Source organism: Anomaloglossus baeobatrachus, chromosome 8 (genome assembly GCF_048569485.1).
Source record: "Anomaloglossus baeobatrachus isolate aAnoBae1 chromosome 8, aAnoBae1.hap1, whole genome shotgun sequence".
NCBI lineage: Eukaryota > Metazoa > Chordata > Amphibia > Anura > Aromobatidae > Anomaloglossus > Anomaloglossus baeobatrachus.
Genome location: NC_134360.1, coordinates 234839300 through 234865217, shown reverse-complemented (window position 1 = coordinate 234865217; position 25918 = coordinate 234839300). Strand labels below are relative to the sequence as shown.

The window sequence follows — 25918 nt, the reverse complement described above, 5'->3', positions numbered from 1 at the left end:
GCCTTCTCTCTAGCTCGCTCGCTCTCTCTAGCTCGCCCTCTCTCTAGCTCGCCCTCTCTCTAGCTCGCCCTCTCTCTAGCTCGCCCTCTCTCTAGCTCGCATTCTCTCTAGCTCGCATTCTCTCTAGCTCGCATTCTCTAGCTCGCATTCTCTAGCTCGCTCTCTCTAGCTCGCTCTCTCTAGCTCGCTCTCTCTCTTTATCCACATCAATACATCCATCCACATCAATCCATCCATCTTCTATAACATTCATACATTTTATATTGTTGATTTCATTAATGTTGTTACATCCTTTCCCATGTTTCTGACCATCATAGAAATGTCTTATCTCGTCTGTCTCATATTTATTTCATTCTTGATGAGTTGCATTTACCCATACTGACCAGTAGGTGGCACTTCCAAACAATATTTTTTGTATTAATTAATTTATTTAAAACCAGGTTATTGTTTGGAAGTCAATTTAAATGGTTATTCGGCCACTTATTTTTTTTTTTTTATTTTTTTTAACAAATTCTCAGAATAATGTAAAATAATAAAAGCCTGGAACGGGAGTCACTGGGGATCTTAGTTTATACCTTTGACTGTTTTTATTTATTATTATTATTATTATTATTATATTATTATTATTTATTATTATTATTTAACAAAATTGTAACTGTCCAGACCATACCGTTAACTTTTTTATTAGCGAAATTCCTTTAGGTGTCATTAAGACAGAGCTGTTTGCAAAGAAGGAGTAAGGTGACACTGAGAATTGTTGCAGCCTCACCCTGCACAGGCATCAGCGCTTTGTAGGGGGACGTTATGTGGCACGAGATTAAGGTGCTATTTTATTCTTGTATGTACCTTATATCATACAGTCATACAGCTGGAGGTGCAGAGGGGGGAGGATGTGTCGGTGCAATGTGACTGCTGCCTCCAAATGCATTGACGCCCCCAGTGCACTGCCTGCCTTTTTTGCATATGGCATCTAGAGTGGATTAGAAGCCTTATGCAAAGCAAGCAGGAAGTGCACTCGGGGCGTGTCACTGCACTCGGGGCGTGTCACTGCACTCGGAGGAAGCTCATGTCTTGCATATCGGTATCCTTTTTTGGAGGGGTACAAGTGCCTCTACCGCTATATCATTATTTCCACATATAATTACAAGGTGTCGCGTTCCCTTTAATTCCTTAACACGTCGCATGATACTATTACTTTGTGGAGCGAGTTGGAGTGGTTGGAGCAGACTCAAGAGCTGAGCCTGCTCCACACAGGGTAGATGCCGGCTATGGTGCTCCACACAGGGTAGATGCCGGCTATGGTGCTCCACACAGGGTAGATGCTGGCTATGGTGCTCCACACAGGGTAGATGCCGGCTATGGTGCTCCACACAGGGTAGATGCCGGCTATGGTGCTCCACACAGGGTAGATGCCGGCTATGGTGCTCCATACAGGGTAGATGCCGGCTATGGTGCTCCATACAGGGTAGATGCCGGCTATGGTGCTCCATACAGGGTAGATGCCGGCTATGGTGCTCCACACAGGGTAGATGCCGGCTATGGTGAAACATTTTACCCCCACGATCGGGCATGGGTGTTTGTTCGGGCACCTTTCGCCCTCCTGTAATGTGACTACAGGAAGCCAATGTGTAGCTATGACAGCCGGGGGCCAACTAAAGGCTCCTGCGCCTGTCATTTAATTTGTTCTGTGACATCCAGTCTGTGGGAGCCGTGATTGTTACTGTATAAAGCAATTCCTCAGCTTTGCGGTTTATGGTAGAAGCAAGAAAACAATCGCAGGTTTAAGTTCCTGTAAGGCAATGTTTTTAAAAAAAAAAAAAAAAGAAAAGTTAAATAAAAAAAAAAAGTTTTTATAAAAACAAAATTTGAATCACCCCCTTTTTCCTCAGTTGAAAATAAAGAAATATAAAAAAAATGTGAGAATGCACATATTTGGTATCGCAGGGTAAGTCCGATCTATCAAAATAGAAGGTGCTTAAATTATACAGTAAACGCTGTATAAATGTCAGAAGAAACAATAAAATCATTGTATGTACCCCTAATTTTGTATAAATAAGAGAAACATTGTGTCACACAATAAAAGCAAACCCACACCGTTCCACTGATGGAAAAATATTTTTTTTTTATTCCTGTATAAACCAATTTATTTTTTTTTTTCAGATTTTTTTTTTTTTTTTTTAGCCACTATAATAGTTATAAAAAAAAAAAAAATATAGAAAATACAAGTTTGGTATCACCTTAATCGTGCAACGCTGGAGAACGATGTGGTCAAATCATTTTTGCTGCACAATGAATGTCGTAAAAAAAAAAAATAAATCCCCAAAACCTTTTTTTATTTTGCTTTTTTCATTACTTTATTTTTTGCCTTAATTTATATAGTAAATTGAATGATGTAATTCAAAACTACAACCCATCCCAAAAAAATAACAGAAGCCCATTTAAGTCTGCGGCAGAAAATTAAGAGTTATGGCGATCTGAAAATGGTTGGCTGGTGGGAGGGGGAATAAAATGGAAAAATAAAAATTGGTTACGTTCTTAACCCCTTACTGACATTTGACATACTGGGGCGCCATATGTCAACTCCCTGACTTTGGTGCGGTCTCACATGCCGAGCCCACATCTTTCGCTGCACATGATGGCTGGTTTAATCAGCCATCCTCTGCCTCTAATAGCCGCCGGTGGAGCAGAGCCGTTATAGGCTCTATCTAGCACGGGTGATCGGACAGGTTAAAGTCCCTTAATAGGACTATTATATGCAGTAAAAAAAAAAAAAATTTTAAAGTATCAAAAAAAAACCAACAAGTTAACATCACCCCTTTCTACACCATTGAAAATAGAGCAATTAAAATTAAAAATCTTTTTTTTCTCTCTGAAAAAAAAAAAATGTATATCTTATCTATCTATTATAATAATAATAATAAAAAAAATATATATATATATATCTTATCCATTATAGAGAGATGAGGCATATGATATATATATAAATTAGTGTGTGTGTGTGTGTGTGTGTGTAATATATATATATATATATAATATATATATACAGTGTATGTATAGATATATATCGATATATATTATATTGCACACACAGGACAGCTTATTCTTACTTGTATGTACAATTTCTTGTATTTCTTGTTTTAACCACTGGGTGTCACTGTTGCAAAACCTATTTATATTTAATAGTTGCAAATCTTAAAAGCATCTGGTAATTTGGGTGGTTTTAAAAAATTTTCTTTTTTTTTTTATATATATTTTTATGATCTGAGCATGCAAAATACACATTTCATTTGTACTGGTAATTAAAAGACCAACTTAAAGGAGAATTAGTGTCTGCAAAAAAATGTTATTTAAATAGCAAAGTTTTGCAACTTTCGAATATTATTTGTGTATCTATTTTACATTCTTTGAGTTTTCTGCTTTCTGCCTTTGAATAGGAAGCTTTATTTGAATGTCCCGCGAACATCCGGCATCATTATGTGATGGGCACAGGGCGGGGTGTTCATTTAATTTAAACACAAAGCTGATGAGGATTACATTATCTATTAAATGGAATCTGTCACCAGATTTTTGCCACCTAATCTGAAAGCCGCATAATATAGGGGCAGAGATCCTGATTCCAGCGATGTCACTTACTGGGCTGCTTGATGTGGTTTTGATAAAATCACAGTTTAATCAGCAGGAGATTATCATTACGGGACTACTTTGCATGCTGCAGGTAGTCCATCATATTCATGAGCTCTGTATAACTGCTAGATCTGCAGCAGAGAAAACAATGATTCTATCAAAATGACAGCAAACAGCTCAGTAAGGGACACATCGCTGGAATCAGGGTCTCTGCCCCTACATTATGCTGCTCTCAGATGAGGGAGCAAAAACCTGCTGACTGATTCCCTTTAAATATAAATAGTGGTGTTCCATTCACTGACAGAAAGCAGAGATCTAAAAAAAAAACCTGTCAGTAAAGAAAGACCAAGGGCCCAATTTATCATGCGCATTTTCTTTATTCGTTGTATTCATTGACATTTTTTACTCCAAATTCTTCAACATATTTCATGACTTTTGCACAAAATCAAAAACGCTTTTTATTTCTGACTTTAAACTTTTTTTGCTGCTAAGTCACATGTTCCGCTTAAAAAGTTGCAAAAAAATTCAGGCATAAAATAAAATGTTTTTTTTTGGGGGGGGCAGGATATATTGTTAAACATTTTGCAACTTTTTAAAAAGTTGCAATGGATGAAGCGGCTGAAAACATCTGGAAAACACAAACTCTGTCCAGAGTCATGAAACAAAAGAAAATATTGAGCGCTTCTAAATGTAGCATTGGGCGCAAATGAAAAAACGGGCAACCCCCCCCCCCCCCTGCAAAAATAGTGTATGAGAAAGTTGGTGCGTTTTACAGGGGTGAAGGTTTTTAGGGACCGTGGGGTATTGGGAGGTGGTGGATTCCCCTTAGACCCTGTGACCGGCCCCTGCAGACCCCATCCAGCCCGTCAACTGGCCCCTGGGACTTTGTGACTGGCCCCTGGGACTTTGTGACTGGCCCCTGGGACTTTGTGACTGGCCCCTGGGACTTTGTGACTGGCCCCTGGGACTCCGTGACTGGCCCCTGGCACCCCGTGACTGGCCCCCATGACTGGACCCTGGGACTGACCCCCATGACTGGCCCCTGGGAGCCTGTGACCGACCCCTTTGGCCATCTGGACCCTGTGCCCGGTCCCTGCGGTCCCCCTTGCGTTGATGCTGAGCGATGCAGGGACCGTAGCAGCTGGGCTGTCGTCTCAGTGGGTCAGCTGCTGTGAGCCGCCACTTGCTCCTCGCACGTACTTTACTAGTTAGAGCCCATCTGCTGGCAGACGAGCCTCCGAGCCGCTGTGCCTCTGCTTCACGTTCACTAATTGATCACATCTCGCAGCGGAGGAAACATTTGCAGGCCCCAAGGTCATCGGAGGAAATCGGAGAGAGCGGATCGCAGCCTCCTGCGGAGTAAAACGCCCGTCCAGCGATGCAGCCGCGCTGAGCTGCCGCGGTATCAGCCATGGTGCAGGGGGGGTTCCCAGGTATGAGGCAGCGATCTGCTCCGCCGCGGTCAGATAAGTGATGATCGTCCTATTTGCATGCTCCATACAATACGCCGGACTCATTGTGCCGGAGGCGAAGCTCCCCGGAGTGACAGTGTTTGCATTGTGACATATTTAATTAACTATTACAGATGTAGCAGAGCTGGAGCCGCATTGTGATGATTCCGAAACTGAACGGTTTAGTCTTTTTTTTTATGACAGATGTAGCAGAGATGAGGGTGTGATATATAATAAGCTGAGCTGAACTTGTCGTTTGGGCAACATCGTGCGGGTATTACTGATACATGTGCAGTCACGAAGTACAGATGTAGCAGAGCGCTGATATTGTCAATCACTTCTTATGGATGTAGCAGAGATGAGTTTGTCATTGCGGCTGTAGCATTCTGTTGAATCGCAGATTGCAGCAATGATGTCCGATAATACATACGTCTCTGCTATAGTCCTATGTAGCACCAGAGCTATAGATGTAGTGGAGACGAGTTTGTCATGCTGCCAAGTGTAAAACCACAGATAACTTATTATCATCACAGATTGTCAAAAGTCAAATTTAATATTTCTACCATTATATTGTTTTAGATATTCCGTATGCTCTGAAGTCCAGATGTAGCAGAACTGAGACGGACGGATGTAGTAGAGCGACGTTTGCAATTTGTGTATAAATATAGATGGAATATTTCATTATTTTACAACTGCATTGTGCCAAGCAATCCTTTTTTATTATTTAGATGTAGCAGAGTTGAGTGTGTCACTTGCTACAATTTATGGTGATATCAGAATGTTTTATCTATATTATTACACAAGACTGTGCACAAGAAATGCCGCCCCTCCCCGAAGTGCCAAAGGGCTTATTTGAGCGTTGGGCATCTTATATATTTTTTTTTGTCACGATTTTATCTGTAAGTAGTCAAATGCCGGCTTTTAGCTGTGAAAAAATGCAACATGACTCACTTGACACATTCAGCTCTGCTACATCTGTGTCCAGTGTGAATGTCTGACTTGAATCAATGTTTATTTCTGATTTGAAAACAGAGATATTTAAGCGCTTTGTTCCCGAAGAGTTCAAGGACAAACTCAGCTCTGCGGCATCTGCACCTGTCATATCCCTTTTTTCATCTCTGTCCTTCGATGACCGGAGCGGAGGGTGAGGGAATTCTTAAATTTCAGTCCTCACCTGTATGGCATGGCTGAATGAAGGGGGTTGGAGGGCTGAATGAAGGGGGTTGGAGGGCTGAATGAAGGGGGTTGGAGGGCTGAATGAAGGGGGGTTGGAGGGCTGAATGAAGGGGATTGGAGGGCTGAATGAAGGGGGTTGGAGGGGTGAATGAAGGGGATTGGAGGGCTGAATGAAGGGGGTTGGAGAGCTGAATGAAGGGGGTTGGAGGGCTGAATGAAGGGGGTGGAGGGCTGAATGAAGGGGGTTGGAGAGCTGAATGAAGGGGGTTGGAGGGCTGAATGAAGGGGGTTGGAGGGCTGAATGAAGGGGGTTGGAGGGCGGAATGAAGGGGGTTGGAGGGCTGAATGAAGGGGGTTGGAGGGCTGAATGAAGGGGGTTGGAGGGCGGAATGGAGGGGGTTGGAGGGCGGAATGGAGGGGGTTGGAGGGCGGAATGGAGGGGGTTGGAGGGCGGAATGGAGGGGGTTGGAGGGCGGAATGGAGGGGGTTGGAGGGCGGAATGGAGGGGGTTGGAGGGCGGAATGGAGGGGGTTGGAGGGCGGAATGGAGGGGGGTTGGAGGGCGGAATGGAGGGGGTTGGAGGGCGGAATGGAGGGGGTTGGAGGGCGAAATGGAGGGGGTTGGAGGGCGGAATGGAGGGGGTTGGAGGGCGGAATGGAGGGGGGTTGGAGGGCGGAATGGAGGGGGTTGGAGGGCGGAATGGAGGGGGGTTGGAGGGCGGAATGGAGGGGGGGCGGAATGAATGTTTGGGGGGGCTGGAGGGTTGAATGAATGTGTGCAGCTCCCTGGCTAAGAGGACTCTATAACTAATCATCATTTTAATGTAGAGATGCCCTGGAGGGCTGGAGGTCAACGGGGCAGGGGTGATTAAAATGTAGTTTCTGCCTGAAACCCAGAATGTCCCTTGATTTGGGGGCACTGTCTACCTGCAATCACAGGTACAATAACGAAGAAGATAATTTTTGGGCTTGAAACGCGTCATTTTCTGTTTTTGTTTGGAAGATCCCTTTAAATCTCCCTTTTGTCCTTTCCTGGGCTGTGTGACTGTGAGCACTGATTAAGTCCTCGCGGTGGGGAGCAGCCGTCAGCACACCGGCCCCATCAACCATTTATATCGCAGGTGGATAAAGCAGGAGATTTGTCACTTTGTGCTCCGCTCTCAGGAAATCAATAGGACTCCGCTCAGTGCAGAACATGGACGTCTCCCATCATCTCTGCACCGCTGGAGGGGGGTAGTTACCTGTACTATTACTGGGGGTCTTGTGGGTCTTCTTGGTCTTTCAGGGGTGCATTGGTGGTCCGGCCTCTCATTAGTGCATTAGTAGTGTCTCCTTGTATCTGGCGCTGCAGTGTGGCGGTGTGTGGCGGTTCCCACAGATATTTCCGTCATCATCAATAATACAGGATACATTGCTTCTCACTATTTTGCGCATTGAGCAGAAAAATAAATCACACTGAAACGAGAACATCCAGTTATTCTAGTGTTTGTCTCCCACTCCGAGACTCCACTGTGCGAGAGCGCAGGATCCACTGACACCAATCAGAAAACAATCACAGGCGTCTGCAGAACATTCCCTCCAACATTTGGATAATCAGCATTAAATAGAAATACTTCAGTTGTGCTCTTCTGTCAAGTAGTGAAGAAATGTATCCAGCGAGTTCATAGCTATATCAATTACTGGGAAAGTGGAGAAGAAATAGTATGCCAAGAGACAGGATAACTGGAAGGAGACTGTATAACCGGTATTATACTCCAGAGCTGCACTCACTATTCTGCTGGTGCAGTCACTGTGTAAACACATTACATTACTTATCCTGAGTTACAATGTCTATTATACTCCAGAGCTGCACTCACTATTCTGCTGGTGCAGTCACTGTGTACATACATTACATTACTGATCCTGTATTGATCCTGAGTTACCGCCTGTATTATACTCCAGAGCTGCACTCACTATTCTGCTGGTGTAGTCAGTGTTCTGTGTATATACATTACATTACTTATTCTTTACTGATCCTATGTTACATTCTGTATTATACTCCAGAATACACACACACACACACACACACACACACACACACACCTTATCCTGTACTGATCCTGAGTTACCCCCTGTATTATACTCCAGAGCTGCACTCACTATTCTGCTGGTGCAGTCACTGTGTACATATATTACATTACTTATCCTGTACTGATCCTGAGTTACATCCTGTATTATACTCTAGAGCTGCACTCACTATTCTGCTGGTGCAGTCACTGTGCACATACATTACATTACTTATCCTGTACTGATCCTGAGTTACATCCTGTATTATATACCAGAGCTGCACTCACTATTCTGCTGGTGCAGTCACTGTGCACATACATTACATTACTTATCCTGTACTGATCCTGAGTTACATCCTGTATTATATACCAGAGCTGCACTCACTATTCTGCTGGTGCAGTCACTGTGTACATACATTACATTACTTATCCTGCACTGATCCTGAGTTATATCCTGTATTATACTCTAGAGCTGCACTCACTATTCCGCTGCTGCAGGTTGTTGTTTCCCCCCCATTCTCCTCCTGTCGGTGGTGTTCTTATATTGCTGTAGTTTGTTCTGCAGTCTCTGGGGAGTAGTCGTATAATGTGGTGACCTATTCTTCATACATCACTGTGTGGCTGCGGTCTTGTAGGTCAGGGCTTGCTGATGCATGAGTATATAACCAGCTCCCGGATAGCTCCGCAGGCTGACTGGGCGTGCAGGTAGTCAGTGACTACTGATTATATGTCAAAGTTAGCCAGGACCAAGTCCATTCGTTCACTCATTCGAGGATGAAGATGATACTTGTATGGAAAAAAGCAATAGAATGTGATTTAATGTAAATATCCAGATGAAAGCCCATCACATTCTCGTATCACCTGCTCTGCTGTGCCCCCCCCCCCCCCCCCCCCACTGCGGCCGTCTCTCATCCTAGTCCAGTAATCGTATTGCCAGTCTCATATAGAAAGTTATTTAGTTATTTCTACTTGCTGTCATAGTCTGGTTTATATCCATTCATATCCAAGTGACACAGTTGCAGGACTTGTGACTGTTATCAGATCTCTGCCCTGAGGAGAAATATAAATTATATTTTCTTTATTACTTAATTTGTATTAGTACAAACATTACATTACTGATCCTGTACTGATTGTGAGTTACCTCCCTGTATTATACTCCAGAGCTGCACTCACTATTCTGCTGGTGCAGTCACTGTGTACATACATTACATTACTTATCTTGTACTAATCCTACGTTATATCCTATATTATACTGCAGAGCTGCACTCACTATTCTGCTGCAGTCACTGTGTACATACATTACTGATCCTGAGTTACATCCTGTATTATACTCCAGAGCTGCACTCACTATTCTGCTGGTGCAGTCACTGTGTACATACATTACATTACTTATCTTGTACTAATCCTACGTTATATCCTATATTATACTGCAGAGCTGCACTCACTATTCTGCTGCAGTCACTGTGTATATACATTACTGATCCTGAGTTAAATTCTGTATTTTACTCCAGAGCTGCACTCACTATTCTGCTGGTGATTTACTGGGTAGATCAATATTGTTTGATTTTAGACATAACCTATAAAATAGTGATCATATGGACATACCTTGTAAAACAAGCATTTTATTCTTTATAAAAAAAAAAAGTTATGTGTTTCAGCATAGTAATCCTATTCCTCGCTGCAGTAGATGTTAGTGAATTTTGTAGATGTGAAACATAAAATAAATTTCTCAGGCGGTGAGCTCCGTCTCCGATCACCAAAGCAGGAAATGATCAAAACTAAAGTCACTTTCAGCCTTTTCCGTTTTCTGGGTAATGTGGATACTGCAGTGAAAGACGTTCCAAATATCTTTAAGATGGTTTCTTTCTTGCACTTCATACTTTAGGAATTTCATTTGCTCATTCATATAAAACAGCTCAAAGCAAATAAGAAGGGAATAATATGCTTCAATAATGTCACCCTAACAAGTATATTTCTGTCCCCTTTGTACAAGAATATAACTACTATAATACTGCCCCTGTGTACAAGAATATAACTACTATAATACTGCCCTCTATATACAAGAATATACCTACTATAATACTGCCCTCTATATACAAGAATATAACTACTATAATACCGCCCTCTATATACAAGAATATAACTACTATAATACTGCCCATATGTACAAGAATATAACTACTAGAATACTGCCCTCTATATACAAGAATATAACTACTATAATACTGCCCTCTATATACATCAATATAACTACTATAATACAGCCCCCTATGTACAAGAATATAACTACTATAATACTGCCCATATGTACAAGAATATAACTACTATAATACTGCCCTCTTCATACAAGAATATAACTACTATAATACTGCCCTCTATATACATCAATATAACTACTATAATACTGCCCCCTATGTACAAGAATATAACTACTATAATACTGCTCCTATATACAAGAATATAACTACTATAATACTGCTGTTATATACAAGAATATAACTACTATAATACTGCCCCTATGTACAAGAATATACTATAATACTGCCCATATGTACAAGAATATAACTACGATAATACTGCTGCTATATACAAGAATATAACTGCTATAATACTGCCCCCCTGTGTACATGAATATAACTGCTATAATACACCTGTTTATTCATCTTCTGTATTTTCCTGGTCAGAACAAATGAAAATGACTATTTTTAGGGTATTTTTATACTTGCGTTCACTCCCTGCAGAGTTGTTCTGTATTTATGTGAATGGGGCGGTTTTAGCAGCAGGCCCCTTTCAGCTGATCACATCTGCCACGTGTAAATATACTTATGGTTGTTTTCCCTATGGAGCCAATAATTGGACTTAAGATCTGCAGAATTGGAAACAATGAACAAATAAGACGTCTCCTGGTGAAGCTGTAACAGCGGAATATGCAGATATCATCCTCTTGGTAAACCATTTGTGTGCTGACATCTACATTACTGGGAACTTTGGTTGAATCTGCTTCATTGCACCTTTGTAAGCAATCCTGGAAAGGGGGCGTCCTAGCATTGACCCCCACCATTAATGTACAGTCAAACTGAGGATCGTTGGTGAAGAATCTGGTTGCTTTGTTTGATAAGTGCTTTTTTGCAGCAGATACTGCACATTAATATGTTAAGGGAGGAATACTCCAAATAACCATCACAAAAATATAAGTGTGGACCCAGATTTTTCTGGAGCCCAACCCAATATGCACAAACTCATAAATTTATCAGGAAAGGAGAGCAAGAGTTTTTATGGTGCAAGAAATAACAATTTTATTGAACACAGGTGGGGAGAATCCAAACAGTCTTTAAAAACATATAAAAACATAAATGGCGGTTATCCCGTACATTAGGGCATGGTACAAAGGTTAGATTGTCAGTACATAAAACATGTGTACAGCATGTACTTAATGGCGCAAGGAAGACACTTGGGTATTAATTAGACAGGCCACAAAGAAAGCGGTGATAGCACTTTAACAGGCAAGATTAATAAAATGTTCCATATTTAATATTTAACCAAGACCCCGGGGTATGTCTGTATAAAGCATAACACACTTATTTGTGCAAAAGCACTATATAAATATCAATTGATGTGCTGCTAGAGCACTCCCAGGTCATATAGCCGACAAAGCACATTACATTGTATAATAGTAGCCTAAAGTTAGGTTTGAAACCCCAGTCAGAGCCTGCACACATAAAGAACAGTGCAAAGATAGCCCATTACCAATACAACCACGTAGGGGGGAAAGGTCCGCCAGTCACTGCAGCCTCAGGAAGACCTACGTACGTTTCGATATTAAATATATTAAATCTTCATCAGGGAGGAGGCATGAGGTGCCAACACTCCCCTGTCGCTGGCTTTTAAATGTGCCACAGTGATTGCCGCGGTCCCGGAAGTCTCGCTCGCGGCAATCACACCTGGCGCCGGACGAAAACACGCGAGATGACGGCCATCACGTCATCTTCGTGCATGCTCGGGAGCGGGGATGCGTCACCAAGGCTCCCGCGCATGCGCGCGACGTATAGACGGCCCCAGCTACGCGCGCACGAGCGGCACCAAATGCGATTGCACCAAGACAACCGGATACCACAGCAAATGTAAACAAATCTCTCCGCAATATAGAACACATTTAAAAGCCAGTACTATTATACAATGTAATGTGCTTTGTCGGCTATATGACCTGGGAGTGCTCTAGCAGCACATCAATTGATATTTATATAGTGCTTTTGCACAAATAAGTGTGTTATGCTTTATACAGACATACCCCGGGGTCTTGGTTAAATATTAAATATGGAACATTTTATTAATCTTGCCTGTTAAAGTGCTATCACCGCTTTCTTTGTGGCCTGTCTAATTAATACCCAAGTGTCTTCCTTGCGCCATTAAGTACATGCTGTACACATGTTTTATGTACTGACAATCTAACCTTTGTACCATGCCCTAATGTACGGGATAACCGCCATTTATGTTTTTATATGTTTTTAAAGACTGTTTGGATTCTCCCCACCTGTGTTCAATAAAATTGTTATTTCTTGCACCATAAAAACTCTTGCTCTCCTTTCCTGATACATTAATATGTTACTACAATTCACTATATGTATAATGCTTTTAAATCGGTGAGCATGCAGATGGTTTAGTCCGGGTTTCTATGTGCAGACACTGAAGCATTCTGCTGCACAGGCTTCTTTCTAGGGGTCCAAGTTATTATAGAAGGTAACAGGTTTATGTAGTTCATGTGTAACAACCAAGCTCTGTGCCTCAGTCCTTATTTGTGACTACCAAACAATTTGCCTTTATTCTAACTAGTAACCGCCACATTCTGTCTCATGTCTGAAGTGTAACAGCCAAGCTCTGTGCCTGGACCATATAACAGTGAGTCTGTCTTGTGGTCTTCTAACCTCTTCAACTCTGATGTGTAACTGCCGAGTTCTGTGCCTTTATTTTATTGCTGTTAAGCAACAGAGTTGAAGGACAAAGCTCTTTTTTTTTTTCATTCTGTCATGCAACCATTACGCTCTGTGCCTTCATTCTGTTGTGTAACTGCCAAGCTGTGTGCCTTCATTCTGTTGTGTAACTGCCAAGCTGTGTGCCTTCATTCTGTTGTGTAACTGCCAAGCTGTGTGCCTTCATTCTGTTGTGTAACTGCCAAGCTGTGTGCCTTCATTCTGTTGTGTAACTGCCAAGCTGTGTGCCTTCATTCTGTTGTGTAACTGCCAAGCTGTGTGCCTTCATTTTGTTGTGTAACTTCCAAGCTGTGTGCCTTCATTCTATTGTGTAACTGCCAAGCTGTGTGCCTTCATTCTGTTGTGTAACTGCCAAGCTGTGTGCCTTCATTTTGTTGTGTAACTGCCAAGCTGTGTGCCTTCATTCTGTTGTGTAACTGCCAAGCTGTGTGCCTTCATTTTGTTGTGTAACTTCCAAGCTGTGTGCCTTCATTCTGTTGTGTAACTGCCAAGCTGTGTGCCTTCATTCTGTTGTGTAACTGCCAAGCTGTGTGCCTTCATTCTGTTGTGTAACTTCCAAGCTGTGTGCCTTCATTCTGTTGTGTAACTTCCAAGCTGTGTGCCTTCATTCTGTTGTGTAACTTCCAAGCTCTGTGCCTTCATTCTGTTGTGTAACTTCCAAGCTCTGTGCCTTCATTCTGTTGTGTAACTTCCAAGCTGTGTGCCTTCATTCTATTGTGTAACTGCCAAGCTGTGTGCCTTCATTCTGTTGTGTAACTGCCAAGCTCTGTGCCTTCATTCTATTGTGTAACTGCCAAGCTCTGTGCCTTCATTCTGTTGTGTAACTGCCAAGCTGTGTGCCTTCATTCTGTTGTGTAACTGCCAAGCTCTGTGCCTTCATTCTGTTGTGTAACTGCCAAGCTCTGTGCCTTCATTCTGTTGTGTAACTTCCAAGCTGTGTGCCTTCATTCTGTTGTGTAACTGCCAAGCTGTGTGCCTTCATTCTGTTGTGTAACTGCCAAGCTGTGTGCCTTCATTCTGTTGTGTAACTGCCAAGCTGTGTGCCTTCATTCTGTTGTGTAACTGCCAAGCTGTGTGCCTTCATTTTGTTGTGTAACTTCCAAGCTGTGTGCCTTCATTCTGTTGTGTAACTGCCAAGCTGTGTGCCTTCATTCTGTTGTGTAACTGCCAAGCTGTGTGCCTTCATTTTGTTGTGTAACTTCCAAGCTGTGTGCCTTCATTCTATTGTGTAATTGCCAAGCTGTGTGCCTTCATTCTGTTGTGTAACTGCCAAGCTCTGTGCCTTCATTCTGTTGTGTAACTGCCAAGCTCTGTGCCTTCATTCTGTTGTGTAACTGCCAAGCTCTGTGCCTTCATTCTGTTGTGTAACTGCCAAGCTCCGTGCCTTCATTCTGTTGTGTAACTTCCAAGCTGTGTGCCTTCATTCTGTTGTGTAACTGCCAAGCTGTGTGCCTTCATTCTGTTGTGTAACTGCCAAGCTGTGTGCCTTCATTCTGTTGTGTAACTGCCAAGCTGTGTGCCTTCATTCTGTTGTGTAACTGCCAAGCTGTGTGCCTTCATTTTGTTGTGTAACTTCCAAGCTGTGTGCCTTCATTCTATTGTGTAACTGCCAAGCTGTGTGCCTTCATTCTATTGTGTAACTGCCAAGCTGTGTGCCTTCATTCTGTTGTGTAACTGCCAAGCTCCGTGCCTTCATTCTGTTGTGTAACTTCCAAGCTCCGTGCCTTCATTCTGTTGTGTAACTTCCAAGCTGTGTGCCTTCATTCTGTTGTGTAACTGCCAAGCTCTGTGCCTTCATTCTGTTGTGTAACTGCCAAGCTCCGTGCCTTCATTCTGTTGTGTAACTGCCAAGCTCCGTGCCTTCATTCTGTTGTGTAACTTCCAAGCTGTGTGCCTTCATTCTGTTGTATAACTGCCAAGCTCCGTGCCTTCATTCTGTTGTGTAACTTCCAAGCTGTGTGCCTTCATTCTGTTGTGTAACTTCCAAGCTCCGTGCCTTCATTCTGTTGTATAACTTCCAAGCTGTGTGCCTTCATTCTGTTGTGTAACTTCCAAGCTGTGTGCCTTCATTCTGTTGTATAACTTCCAAGCTCCGTGCCTTCATTCTGTTGTGTAACTTCCAAGCTCTGTGCCTTCATTCTGTTGTGTAACTTCCAAGCTGTGTGCCTTCATTCTGTTGTGTAACTGCCAAGCTCTGTGCCTTCATTCTGTTGTGTAACTGCCAAGCTGTGTGCCTTCATTCTGTTGGGTAACTGCCAAGCTCTGGGCCTTCATTCTGTTGTGTAACTGCCAAGCTGTGTGCCTTCATTCTGTTGTGTAACTGCCAAGCTCTGTGCCTTCATTCTGTTGTATAACTGCCAAGCTCCGTGCCTTCATTCTGTTGTGTAACTTCCAAGCTGTGTGCCTTCATTCTGTTGTGTAACTTCCAAGCTGTGTGCCTTCATTCTGTTGTGTAACTTCCAAGCTCTGTGCCTTCATTCTGTTGTGTAACTTCCAAGCTCTGTGCCTTCATTCTGTTGTGTAACTGCCAAGCTGTGTGCCTTCATTCTGTTGTGTAACTGCCAAGCTCCGTGCCTTCATTCTGTTGTGTAACTGCCAAGCTCCGTGCCTTCATTCTGTTGTGTAACTTCCAAGCTGTGTGCCTTCATTCTGTTGTATAACTTCCAAGCTCCGTGCCTTCATTCTGTTGTGTAACTTCCAAGCTCCGTGCCTTCATTCTGTTGTGTAACTTCCAAGCTGTGTGCCTTCATTCTGTTGTGTAACTTCCAAGCTCCGTGCCTTCATTCTGTTGTATAACTTCCAAGCTGTGTGCCTTCATTCTGTTGTATAACTTCCAAGCTCCGTGCCTTCATTCTGTTGTATAACTTCCAAGCTCCGTGCCTTCATTCTGTTGTGTAACTTCCAAGCTGTGTGCCTTCATTCTGTTGTGTAACTTCCAAGCTCTGTGCCTTCATTCTGTTGTGTAACTGCCAAGCTCTGTGCCTTCATTCTGTTGTGTAACTTCCAAGCTGTGTGCCTTCATTCTGTTGTGTAACTGCCAAGCTCTGTGCCTTCATTCTGTTGTGTAACTGCCAAGCTGTGTGCCTTCATTCTGTTGTGTAACTGCCAAGCTCTGTGCCTTCATTCTGTTGTGTAACTGCCAAGCTCTGTGCCTTCATTCTGTTGTGTAACTGCCAAGCTGTGTGCCTTCATTCTGTTGTATAACTTCCAAGCTCCGTGCCTTCATTCTGTTGTGTAACTGCCAAGCTCTGTGCCTTCATTCTGTTGTGTAACTGCCAAGCTGTGTGCCTTCATTCTGTTGTGTAACTGCCAAGCTCTGTGCCTTCATTCTGTTGTGTAACTGCCAAGCTCTGTGCCTTCATTCTGTTGTGTAACTGCCAAGCTCTGTGCCTTCATTCTGTTGTATAACTTCCAAGCTCCGTGCCTTCATTCTGTTGTATAACTTCCAAGCTCCGTGCCTTCATTCTGTTGTGTAACTGCCAAGCTCCGTGCCTTCATTCTGTTGTGTAACTGCCAAGCTCCGTGCCTTCATTCTGTTGTGTAACTTCCAAGCTGTGTGCCTTCATTCTGTTGTATAACTTCCAAGCTCCGTGCCTTCATTCTGTTGTATAACTGCCAAGCTCTGTGCCTTCATTCTGTTGTATAACTTCCAAGCTCCGTGCCTTCATTCTGTTGTATAACTTCCAAGCTCCGTGCCTTCATTCTGTTGTATAACTTCCAAGCTCCGTGCCTTCATTCTGTTGTGTAACTTCCAAGCTCTGTGCCTTCATTCTGTTGTGTAACTTCCAAGCTCTGTGCCTTCATTCTGTTGTGTAACTTCCAAGCTGTGTGCCTTCATTCTGTTGTGTAACTGCCAAGCTCTGTGCCTTCATTCTGTTGTGTAACTGCCAAGCTCTGTGCCTTCATTCTGTTGTGTAACTGCCAAGCTCTGTGCCTTCATTCTGTTGTATAACTGCCAAGCTCCGTGCCTTCATTCTGTTGTATAACTGCCAAGCTCTGTGCCTTCATTCTGTTGTAACTTCCAAGCTCTGTGCCTTCATTCTTTTGTGTAACTGCCAAGCTCTGTGCCTTCATTCTATTGTGTAACTGCCAAGCTGTGTGCCTTCATTCTGTTGTGTAACGTCCAAGCTCTGTGCCTTCATTCTGTTGTATAACTTCCAAGCTGTGTGCCTTCATTCTGTTGTAACTTCCAAGCTCTGTGCCTTCATTCTTTTGTGTAACTGCCAAGCTGTGTGCCTTCATTCTGTTGTATAACTTCCAAGCTCTGTGCCTTCATTCTATTGTGTAACTGCCAAGCTCTGTGCCTTCATTCTGTTGTAACTTCCAAGCTCTGTGCCTTCATTCTATTGTGTAACTTCCAAGCTCTGTGCCTTCATTCTTTTGTGTAACTGCCAAGCTCTGTGCCTTCATTCTGTTGTAACTGCCAAGCTCTGTGCCTTCATTTTGTTGTGTAACTTCCAAGCTCCGTGCCTTCATCCTGTTGTGTAACTTCCAAGCTCCTGCCTTCATCCTGGCATGCCTCCATTTAGAGCTGTGTCTTCATTCTATTGTTACTACCGAGCTTTGTGCTTCAACCCTAATCTGTAACTGGCAAGTCCTGTGCCTTCATGTAACATATGAGAGCCTCATGAGAGCCTGTTCCAGCTGATCGTTGCTGTACCTTGTGAGTGACTGCTCCATCCTGGAGTTGGTGTCGTACTCCAGGCACCCAGAACTGCCCCTTTTACAAGCAGCCGGTTATTCCTCCTTTTATGATGCAGGAGCTTGTTTTTATTTCTTTCCCTTCTCCAGGAACAAAAATTTTCTCTTTGTAAATAAATTTAGTCTCTGCAATTTTCTATCGCCAGTATGTATTTTGGTCTTTTGTCGTCTGTAACCATGGCAATGTCCTCTTTTGAAAAGACCCCAGATAAGATGAAGGTTCAATTATGGGTAGAAGTGCCTAGTCTTGGTCGCAAGTATCGATCCAGAAGATTCCTGAATGATTGCAACGCTTTTTGTAAAGCGCCCGAGGCAGTAAATGAAAAGCAGAGTTGCTTTCTAGTCCTGCAAACACTTTTATTTTTCTCTCTCGAAGTTTTTTTTTTTTTTTTTAAGAGATTTGTTTTTGAGAAGCTTCATAGACATAAGAAAACTGTATCAATGACTCCTTTAACTTCTGTCTGACCTGTATTGGGCATGCTCCAAAACGTGCGTTGGTTGCCGTGCTTTCAGAGCGAGGAGGATCTGTCCCTATCACATACTGTTAACGGTGTTGTGTTTTGTTTTTTTTGGGTTTTTTTGTTTGTTTTTTTTGCTTCCAGTTTTTTATTAAAATCTGATAAAAGTATCACTGTCTGCAGTGTTCACAGCACCAGCTACAAAGTAACAAAGAGACTGTGAGTGACCGGGGTAAAGAATGCAAAATATACCAATATCAACCAATCAGATTTCTCCGTTCTTGGTTTCAAATTTGAATTATTCGTAAACTTGTGGCAGATACGGCGCACAGCGACTTAGTAGAATGTCTCCTTTGTCTGCCGGCCACCAAATGTAGCTGGATGACCATATATAATCACATGGCACAAATATGAGGATAATGCCCCACTGTATCTATATGAAAACAAGGAAGATCAGCTCACCCACTTTGATGGAGGATGTCATAGCCGGTGCACGGAGTGTCCTGGCTTGGGACGGAATCCTGCAGAGAAGAAAAAGAGGAAGGTCTACAGCATCCATGGAAGGTACAGGTGGGTAAATTAAAGAAGTCTTTATTAGAAAATCATTAAAACCAAGTATGGAGCCAGATGTAAACCACCATGATACACACAGGGGAGGATAATCCTATGCGTTTCGGCAAAAAGATAACTCATTCATGATTAAGGTGTCTTTTTGCCGAAACGCGTAGGATTATCCTCCCCTGTGTGTATCATGGTGGTTTACATCTGGCTCCATACTTGGTTTTAATGATTTTCTAATAAAGACTTTTTTAATTTACCCACCTGTACCTTCCGTGGATGCTGGAGGCTTTCCTCCTTTTTCTTCACTGTATCTATACATCCCAAATTTAAAGTTTTTGGAAACTTTCCTGGAACATTCTGTTGTTCATAGGTTTATACAAACCTTCCCCACATATAAAAAAAAAAACAAAAAGAGGGGCTCAGCTCACCGTGAGTGCAGTTGATATGCCGATGCAGGTCATATTCATCCGGTCTGAATGGTGGGTGCACGAATACTAGTGGCTGACCTTCCCAGGGGGCAATGCACCTAGGATTTCACTGTGAGCGCCCTCGTTGGCTGCCGGCAGTGTTTTCTCTGGCTGGTCTCCCCGAGATCAGTGATAGTTTTGTCTCGTTGGTCTACTAGGCATTGCTCCCCCCTGGCCAGAATCCTACTCCACACTGATGAGGGGCAACACCCCGAAACAGCTGTCTGTGGATGGATACCTGGCCTTGGTATTTCCCTTGTCATATATCTTTTAAACTTGTCAAAGAGGTGGATACTGACTAAAAGGGCCACTTAATATGGTGGTTATGGTGGTTTCTTAAAAAGAGCCGCTCCTTGGCTAGGTCCTTCCTGGAGGGATATCTGGCCATTTTCTGTCGAGACTCCTAACAGAGGCTAAGAAGAGAGAGAACAATACGACCAACATCCAAAGTGCAAAAAGTGAGATCTTTATTAGGGGTAGGTGCAGGGCGGCACAGTACAAGTGAGACCACAGACAACAGATACTGACCATAAAAAACAGTATATCTCAAATTGTTAATACATCTATGTACAGTTCACATAACTCCAATCCCTAGTGCACATGGGAAACCATTGATTGTATATATAAATATGGGAGTATGGAATTAATCAAGGTGGACTAAATTGTCACAGGGGAGGGAAGAATTGTTATTATATCCCTCAGAATGTGCATTAGAGTCCAAAATATCCCAGATATATGTTAATGAATAAAGTCACACTATATACATAGCATATGCTGTTATCAATCTACAACTAACATGCTGGGTATCAAATTACTAAACTGAGGGGATGTGTGGGAAAATATACCACAGATTTGATGATCACCAAAGAGAGGAAAAATTTCCCCACATCTCCCAATCATCAAAATGTCCACCTAATGACAAGGAAATCCCACAGTGCACAAAGGATTGATGTGATAATACTATGTATACAGTCTAAATAAATGCCACTTAGTGACAGCCACAATTAGCCTTATTAGCAGACTGTGATCATACCTAACATAGATTGTATATGACCATCACACATCAATATAAGCAGTCAGCACCACTATGTGCACCAGAAAAAGGGGAACATTGCCATGTATCACAATCATGTAGGTCTGCTAATAGCTCAAGTACCCACATAGAAGGGAAATCATATCCCGATCATGGCGCACACATGGTAGAGCACTATACCTGATTATTGGTGGTCAGTGGGTGTTGTCCGCGTCCTTCCCGACGGCCGTTTCGGCGAGATGCCTTCGTCAGGGGGCGTGTACTAAAGTGAGGGGGCACGTGGTTTAAAAAGGATCCGTCAGCCAATTGTCGCCGATTACTATTTAAGTGACGTGGGCAGTAGCCCAGACAACGGAGGACGCCCGCCGCGCGTACCTCCCGTCCGACACTTCCGGTCACATGACCGCCACGTGTGCGCATCACGCGGCCGTCATGTGAGCAGACGTCACACGAGGAAGACAGCGCGGCAGCACGCAGGCGCCCACCGCTCCCAGGGCGCATGCGCACAAATTCGCCACTGTATTACGTATAGAATGCAGGCAACACCAATTTGGAAGGATTTATACGGGACAGGGATATTGTGTGTATATATAAACAGCGGGCAAAGATACCCGATATACATATATAATAGGAATGCATTGGCAAAGTCAGATGCCATATAAAATTGATCTAATATGGTCAAAACCTGCATATACCCTTCATAATAGATACTTCACATATATAATATAGCATGACTTCAGACCATTGCAAATATTGATAACATATGAAGAAACACGATATTCGATAACTGTACAGCAAATATGTAAGTGGCATATGCCTGAGGGACCGACACAAAGGCATACAGCACAATGCAGTCGTATCTTCCCAGTCGGGGACCGCAGAATATAAAAATTGCATGATTTTACATGAGGATAAATGTATAGCAAAGGAAAATAGTTATGACATCATAACCATAAGATGTCATCGTATTACATTATGTCGGTCCCCCACCTATAACCATCAACTATAACTGCGTTACATATATCACGGAACCCACTCGATGTCAATATATAAGTAAATAAACAGTAATCATGGCATCGAATAGGCACAGCTCCCAATAGTCATGAATCATAGACTGGAACAATTCACATGATATCGTATAAGACCAATACATCAAAATTTCCATGTTCGGTACCGTGCAAATCATGACATCATGAGAAAGGACAAAATGCCGTGAAACAGCATTAAAATAATACCCCCCATATGCATTCCCATAAGATAGAAAACCGTCCCATGATCATAGGAATACTTATAGTATCCACAAAACATAATGTTCTGTAAATATAAACAGTGGCAACACACAGTCACCATATCCAAATGTTCTTAGGGATTATTGCAGTCCCGACTCTTCATGGGATGTGCCCACTTCATGATACTACAGGGATTTTTTTCGGATGTCAATCAAACTGATATATCGGTAAGACAAGAGGAAGACGCCTAGAATAAAAAAATTATAATTAAAAACAACATATATACATACATAATAAAACCACAAGAAAAACCCCCCATATAATCATAGCGCTAGGAGGACAATGGTTTTCACAAAAAAGGGGCATAAGAGATGTTTTCATTCAGTCCCAGAGGGTGAAGGGTTTTTAGTTCCCATATCCACCTAGTCCCATCACTAAAAACTATCCCACGCCACTTTAAACAACACCATCAATCTGATCCTATGTTGTTACGAGTCAGGGGCATCGACCACCTTGATTCCAATATCAGGGGTGGCAAGATCAGCCAACGACTGGCCAAAATGGAGACTAGGTGGATATGGGAACTAAAAACCCTTCACCCTCTGGGACTGAATGAAAACATCTCTTATGCCCCTTTTTTGTGAAAACCATTGTCCTCCTAGCGCTATGATTATATGGGGGGTTTTTCTTGTGGTTTTATTATGTATGTATATATGTTGTTTTTAATTATAATTTTTTTATTCTAGGCGTCTTCCTCTTGTCTTACCGATATATCAGTTTGATTGACATCCGAAAAAAATCCCTGTAGTATCATGAAGTGGGCACATCCCATGAAGAGTCGGGACTGCAATAATCCCTAAGAACATTTGGATATGGTGACTGTGTGTTGCCACTGTTTATATTTACAGAACATTATGTTTTGTGGATACTATAAGTATTCCTATGATCATGGGACGGTTTTCTATCTTATGGGAATGCATATGGGGGGTATTATTTTAATGCTGTTTCACGGCATTTTGTCCTTTCTCATGATGTCATGATTTGCACGGTACCGAACATGGAAATTTTGATGTATTGGTCTTATACGATATCATGTGAATTGTTCCAGTCTATGATTCATGACTATTGGGAGCTGTGCCTATTCGATGCCATGATTACTGTTTATTTACTTATATATTGACATCGAGTGGGTTCCGTGATATATGTAACGCAGTTATAGTTGATGGTTATAGGTGGGGGACCGACATAATGTAATACGATGACATCTTATGGTTATGATGTCATAACTATTTTCCTTTGCTATACATTTATCCTCATGTAAAATCATGCAATTTTTATATTCTGCGGTCCCCGACTGGGAAGATACGACTGCATTGTGCTGTATGCCTTTGTGTCGGTCCCTCAGGCATATGCCACTTACATATTTGCTGTACAGTTATCGAATATCGTGTTTCTTCATATGTTATCAATATTTGCAATGGTCTGAAGTCATGCTATATTATATATGTGAAGTATCTATTATGAAGGGTATATGCAGGTTTTGACCATATTAGATCAATTTTATATGGCATCTGACTTTGCCAATGCATTCCTATTATATATGTATATCGGGTATCTTTGCCCGCTGTTTATATATACACACAATATCCCTGTCCCGTATAAATCCTTCCAAATTGGTGTTGCCTGCATTCTATACGTAATACAGTGGCGAATTTGTGCGCATGCGCCCTGGGAGCGGTGGGCGCCTGCGTGCTGCCGCGCTGTCTTCCTCGTGTGACGTCTGCTCACATGACGGCCGCGTGATGCGCACACGTGGCGGTCATGTGACCGGAAGTGTCGGACGGGAGGTACGCGCGGCGGGCGTCCTCCGTTGTCTGGGCTACTGCCCACGTCACTTAAATAGTAATCGGCGACAATTGGCTGACGGATCCTTTTTAAACCACGTGCCCCCTCACTTTAGTACACGCCCCCTGACGAAGGCATCTCGCCGAAACGGCCGTCGGGAAGGACGCGGACAACACCCACTGACCACCAATAATCAGGTATAGTGCTCTACCATGTGTGCGCCATGATCGGGATATGATTTCCCTTCTATGTGGGTACTTGAGCTATTAGCAGACCTACATGATTGTGATACATGGCAATGTTCCCCTTTTTCTGGTGCACATAGTGGTGCTGACTGCTTATATTGATGTGTGATGGTCATATACAATCTATGTTAGGTATGATCACAGTCTGCTAATAAGGCTAATTGTGGCTGTCACTAAGTGGCATTTATTTAGACTGTATACATAGTATTATCACATCAATCCTTTGTGCACTGTGGGATTTCCTTGTCATTAGGTGGACATTTTGATGATTGGGAGATGTGGGGAAATTTTTCCTCTCTTTGGTGATCATCAAATCTGTGGTATATTTTCCCACACATCCCCTCAGTTTAGTAATTTGATACCCAGCATGTTAGTTGTAGATTGATAACAGCATATGCTATGTATATAGTGTGACTTTATTCATTAACATATATCTGGGATATTTTGGACTCTAATGCACATTCTGAGGGATATAATAACAATTCTTCCCTCCCCTGTGACAATTTAGTCCACCTTGATTAATTCCATACTCCCATATTTATATATACAATCAATGGTTTCCCATGTGCACTAGGGATTGGAGTTATGTGAACTGTACATAGATGTATTAACAATTTGAGATATACTGTTTTTTATGGTCAGTATCTGTTGTCTGTGGTCTCACTTGTATTGTGCCGCCCTGCACCTACCCCTAATAAAGATCTCACTTTTTGCACTTTGGATGTTGGTCGTATTGTTCTCTCTCTTCTTGGTAAATTTTTGCGACTTATCCTCAGTCCCCATCCAGGATCCTATATATATTATGATGATTATTATCTATAATTGTATCTGGTAAATCATGGTGTGGCTGTGGTTTTCTTTGATCCTAACAGAGGCTCCACGGACCTTTTTGATTTGCATCTTTAAAATGTCGTCATACGCAGAGGCCCTGACGCGTTTTGGACATCAGTCATAGGTCTACAACCAAGGATTGACGTCCAAAACGCGCCAATGCTCTGCGTTTTATGACCTTTTAAAGATTAAATAAACTTGGAGTTTTATCCGTATTATTGCTGGATACTTACCTTCTTTGTCCTGCTCCCTACATATAAGCCATCGGTCCCGTCACAATTGCAAAAGGGTAACTGTGTATCCGTTCTGGAGTTGGGTCAGAAATAAACCAACTTTACCAGCTGTTTTCACCATAAAATTCCCCAAGCCGTTTTGTGTGCACATCTCTTATGCTGACTTATGTGTCTCCATAGTTACAGACTACAGACAGACTGATCCTGTAGTCCTCTTCCCTCTCGTCTGTGCCTCCTGCTCGTGTACATTTATGGTTCTGATTTGGTATCCGCCGTCTGATTTTTTTGTAATGTTGAGTCTCTCGCTTTTTTTTTTTTTCTTCCCTCCCTAGAGAAAATAAGGCAGAGATATGCCGACCTCCCCGGGGAGCTCCACATCATTGAGCTGGAGAAGGATCAGTCTGGGCTGGGTCTCAGCCTCGCGGGTAATAAGGACCGATCCCGGATGAGCATCTTCATTGTGGCCATTAATCCGGATGGACCAGCTGGAAGAAATGGGAGGATCCGGGTAGGAGATGAGCTGCTCGAGGTAAAAAAAAAAAAAAAAAGTTCATCAAACTTTGTGACTGCACTGTCGTCCCGATCGTCCTTACAGCAGACATTGTATCACACATGTGATAGGCTTAGATACACAACTCACATGTCAGGATTATGCGAAAGCTCAGGAGACCGTATCCCATGCTATGCTTAGATACAGTAGCTCAGCAGACCGTATCACACACTCTGGCATCAGTCAAGCACTGTTAGGACGTTCTAGTTTTGTATGATTTTGAAAAAAAAAAAAGGTTTTGTTTTATTTTTAAACTGGAATTCTATTTGCCCCGCCTCCTGTTTTACATAACCCCACCCCTGAGGAGTTCTCTTTCCACCTTGATCAGTTCCAGCTTTGTGGTGAATGTTTGCAGCCCCACACATTACATTTTAGGCTAATTTCACACTTGCGTTGGGTTGAATCCGCTGGGTCCGTTGCTGCGTCGTTTTGACGCATCCGTTATTTTTGTGTTGTCAACGGATGCAACGGATCCGTTATTT

At 42.6% G+C, this 25918-nt stretch overlaps 1 protein-coding gene across 2 annotated transcripts in view; it reads left to right on the top strand.

The window, feature by feature from the left end:
- Positions 1-25918, top strand: part of PATJ (PATJ crumbs cell polarity complex component) — a 272880-nt gene that overhangs the window by 158930 nt on the left and 88032 nt on the right. For both annotated transcript variants that reach the window (XM_075320380.1, XM_075320379.1), the window contains one exon: positions 25219-25415. In XM_075320380.1, the coding sequence (XP_075176495.1) occupies positions 25219-25415 (197 nt within the window). The remainder of the gene's footprint in view (positions 1-25218; positions 25416-25918) is intronic.